Below are 4,351 nucleotides of genomic sequence, written 5' to 3'. Positions count from 1 at the left end.
ATGGAGTAAGATAACTGTCCAAAAAAAATCACATGCATAATTGTCTTAATTTGTAACTGTAAGTCGATAATGTCAGTTAATGTAGGATTTGTATTTGTTCCCTGTTGTCAAGACAGATACTTGAGATCAGATTTTCATCTGTAAAATACCTGCTTAAAGTTACAACTTTGCAAAAAATGGAATAACGAATTATAAATGTACAGGTGGGATTCTCCAACCCCTAATGAAGCTCTTACACTTCTTGAGTTGGTGGTAGTGCATCTGAAGAGGAGGAAGACGATGACAGAAGGGACCATAAATCTAACATTACACTGAGCATGAGTATTCAAAACAAAGATTCAGCAAAGATATGTTATTGTGGATGTGTTCCATTTTAGCAGCTGCTGCCTCCAAAGCCTCGTTCTACCCGGACTGCGTCCTTGGAGGTCTGTGAAAATAAGGATGCCGGAAGACTTTTGGCCATTTATTCAAATAGTTTCATCCTTCTCTGGCTTTTATCACCAGTATGCTCTGTCACCTAGCAACCATGACAATTGACAGACAAAGCAGGCAAAGAATGGATACTGAACTTCTCACTGGAGTTCTGGGTGCTAATAACATTGCTGAGGAGCTTCAACAGTGGTACGGGCATCTTAGATATCAGATTTATAGTCCCCCGCCCTGCAGAGATATTAGAATCTGAGCTTAAATTACAGCCAAACCCATTTACACAGGGATAGATAAAACCTTTAGATAAACCAAACATTACCGCCACATATCTGACTCAATAACCATTAAAACAACTATTTTCATTCATTTCAGACGGAACTATTCACAGACTTGGATTATATTAAACTGAACTTCCAATTTTCACCACTGTTTGGCGCCTTTTTCCTCTGAGCACGGAGCAGCCGGCTTGCTTTGCACTCACAATGAATCCTGGTCAGGAGAATAACAGCTTTATCAGAGCTCTGTACTCGTAAATGTGACTCGTAATAGCAGTTTGCGTTTTGGACTCGTAAATTTGTGATTTTTTCTTCGTCTTGTAAATTTGTGATTAATAATATTTTTGTATCTTTGTAAAATTGTACCTATGTAACATGTATTTTTGTATTGTATTTTTACTGATGAAAACCTGACAATGAGGAACAAATACAAATCCTAAATTTATTCAGTTGTACTGACTTTCTTTTAAAAATGCAGACACCTGTGCTTACCTTTTATTGACCGTTATCTTACTCCATATTTCTGTAAGTCACACTGAGTTTGAACAGTCTGTCTGTCCCCAGTATCACTATGCAGTGGACTGGTGAGGATACTGTCCCTGTTTACCGGAGTCAACGTTTCCCCCAGCTTGCCCAGGAGGGCCAGGCAGACCGTCCTTTCCTGGTGCTCCTACTTCACCGGGGTAACCTTTAGGACCAATTGGCCCTGGTGGCCCCGGGTCCCCTTTGTCCCCTTTCAGTCTTAGCAGGATGACTGGGTCTTCTGGGCCATCCAACCTGTGAGCTGAGGACAAAATCAAACCAATGAAGACAATTTTAATGCGAAAATTAAAACAATCACATCAAACTTTGCATTTATGATCATTTTTAGTCATCAAGTAATTTGTTCTTTTACTCTCTAAAACCTCCTAAAGGGCACAGCCTGAAAACTGCAACAATTTTTAGCTTTATTTGTTATCTACAGCAGCGTTGAACAAGTCTTTTCCTGGGAATTTAAGCTTGGTTTGTTCTGGACACAATGTCTGCGCAAACATTAGAGGTTTCTACGCAACATCCAGGATTTCTGCTCCTACTGGCGAGAATTCGCAATTGTAAACGTTTGGAGATCTTGTAAATCAGCTCATAAACACACCCCTACGGACAGATGGTGGAAAAACTCAAGGGAAGAAATGACTATCGCTCTTGGATGGCATGAAGAGGCCTTGATAGCGTAGTAAACAGCTGTATTTTCTACTTCCTTGTGAATTGTGGGGTTTTCCTGAACACTGCGATCAAAATGGGAGAAAAGCCGCACAGAGTATCGATGATGCAGATGTTTTTGCAGCTCGGATTGTACAGTAGTAGCCATTCAGAATTTCCCTACTTTCCTGGATGGGTCCTTGGCTGATTCCTTACAATTCTTTTTTAAACATCAATCTTTGTACGAAAATATTCTTTCTGTCATGATTTGTGGACATTAAGATCTAAAGAGAAGCGCCTTCTACTGGTCAGACCCTGTAATTCAGAGAGAGTCAGAGTAAACAAATATCCACACCTATGAGAAAGAGACGGGGTCGCTCCAGTGGCTTTAAGTTGGCTTCCATTTGAATGGGAAGGGACATTTTGAATGGCTGCTACTGTACGCTCTTTAGTTTCCTGCAACTCTTAGATGCATTTCTTCTCCAACATTTGTCACTGGGAGAAGTTAAAGCACTGGGCAACACAGGTCAGACAACTATGAACCCCTATTCACACCTAAGCGCAGCAAAGAGAGACCAGCTAACTAAAAAACTGCGTTTTTACAGTTCACACATGGGGGAGTAGAGACAAAAGGGAATCTGCTCCCCTCTGCAGATCATGGGGCTCAGATACATTTGCAAAAGACATTTGCTGCTTTTAAAAAATGGTTAAAGTCTCAACTTGGAGCAGTTTGGTTCAGCAATTTGTTTAAAGAGAGGTGGAATAAATTCATAAAGTCACATAAGAGCCCAATCTTCATAACAGCGCATCATAAAATCAAATAAGCAGAACCATCTTATTCTGTTTGGAGGGAATTTAGTTCTATTATTGATGCAAGAAAAGAGCATAATTTTAAATGGAAATGTGATAAAAAGGCTATCCAGAAATTGGACTCTAATAAACTTCTCAATAAAAAAAAAATGTTTTCTTTTAAAACAGAATATATTTTCTATATTCAAATGTTTTACACATTTTTCAATCTTTTTATCAATTTATGTTTCAAAATGTTTTTTTTTTTTCAAATTTGTATTTTTGAAATAGAAATTTATGATTTTCTTTCTTTACCAATTGTTTTTTCCAGATCACATTATTATCTTCCCTTCTGGGGGCGGGCTTTCCTGCTGTGGGAGGAGCGAAGATGCATTTCTATTGGTCTGCTGGACGTTAGCAACATTTTTATTGGTCAAGAGTTGTTAACGGGCTGTAACTTAAAAATGGTAAAAAGATACGGGATCTGAAAATTAGAAATTTGAAAAAACTAAATTTAATAAATGAAAGTTTGAAAAAACAGGAATGAAAGTATAATGTCTTATACAATGTTATTCAAAAAATAAAAATGTATATATAAAAAAATAAAAGCAAACTTCAAAGTTTCTCTGGAAACTTTTTTGCATTGATTGCAAAATGCGTTCTTTGCGATTATAACGGAAATGGAATTTACTCCATAGATCTGTAAACATGCAGAAGGATGTTACCTGGCTCTCCCTTCTGCCCTTTCATCCCAGGCAATCCATCACGTCCACCAGATCCTCCTTCTCCCGGACGACCATCCAGCCCCTTACAGTTCACATTGCATTCGACGGCCGACAGCAACGAAGCCACGCCGAACAGAACTGCGAATCCAACATAAGCTCCCATGGCCTGAAAACGCTGCAGAAAAGAAAACCAAAGAAGGAGAAACACTGAGCTGGAGATGATGACGATGATTAGAGACAAACAGATGATATCAAGAAGAAGCATGAAGGAGAATAAAACGTTTTAATTTCCTGTGAAAGTGAAATTTTTAAAAATCATTTCTATAAAAACTTAAAGATAAAACTGGTGAAGAACAGAAGCATAAACATCCATCATGTTTTTACCTAACCTATGATTCAGGACCAATACAGTTGATGTGAGCTGCAAAAACATCAGTTTATACACTGGAAAAAATCCAAATCTAGATAAGTCATTTTTTCTTAAAATAAGTGCATTTGTTCTTGGATTGAGGAGATAAAAGAGACATTTTACCAATGGAACAAGACCATTTAGATTTAAAATAAGAAAACACAATTGCATTATCTCATTTCAAGTGCATATCATCTAATTATCTTATTTTAAGACTAAAAACATTCATTCCATAAGCAAACTATTGCATTTACCTGCTCAAATTAAGGGTAAAAACACTTAATCTAAGACTTTTTTACTTCTTTTTAGATTGTTTGTGCAGTGTAATGATTAAACACTAACAAGTACAAAGTCTTTCCTAAATTATCACCCAAAAAGTCATTTTTTGCTAAAATAGAATTAGAATTCCTGTTAGAAAGAAAGCAAATAAGCAAACATACAGAAATGTTACTCTTTAAAATTGAGAAAAATGTATTTTTTGATGTAAAATGAACTAATCCTGCACTGTAAAAAAAGAAATCTAGATAAGTCATTTTTTTCTTAAA

At 36.9% G+C, this 4,351-nt stretch overlaps 1 protein-coding gene across 1 annotated transcript in view; it reads right to left on the bottom strand.

Annotated features, from left to right (window-relative positions):
* The window catches only part of LOC107103378 (collagen alpha-1(X) chain-like), a 16,777-nt gene that overhangs the window by 12,001 nt on the left and 425 nt on the right, over positions 1 to 4,351 (bottom strand). The window contains exons 2-3 of the mRNA XM_015403070.1: positions 3,398 to 3,572; positions 1,312 to 1,488 (exon numbers count right to left, since the gene is read on the bottom strand). Of these exons, the coding sequence (XP_015258556.1) occupies positions 1,312 to 1,488; positions 3,398 to 3,560 (340 nt within the window). The 5' untranslated portion in view covers positions 3,561 to 3,572. The remainder of the gene's footprint in view (positions 1 to 1,311; positions 1,489 to 3,397; positions 3,573 to 4,351) is intronic.

The sequence above is a fragment of the Cyprinodon variegatus genome, unplaced genomic scaffold (genome assembly GCF_000732505.1).
Source record: "Cyprinodon variegatus isolate N-32 unplaced genomic scaffold, C_variegatus-1.0 Scaffold1436, whole genome shotgun sequence".
Lineage (NCBI taxonomy): Eukaryota > Metazoa > Chordata > Actinopteri > Cyprinodontiformes > Cyprinodontidae > Cyprinodon > Cyprinodon variegatus.
This window is presented reverse-complemented; position numbering and strand designations above follow the sequence as displayed.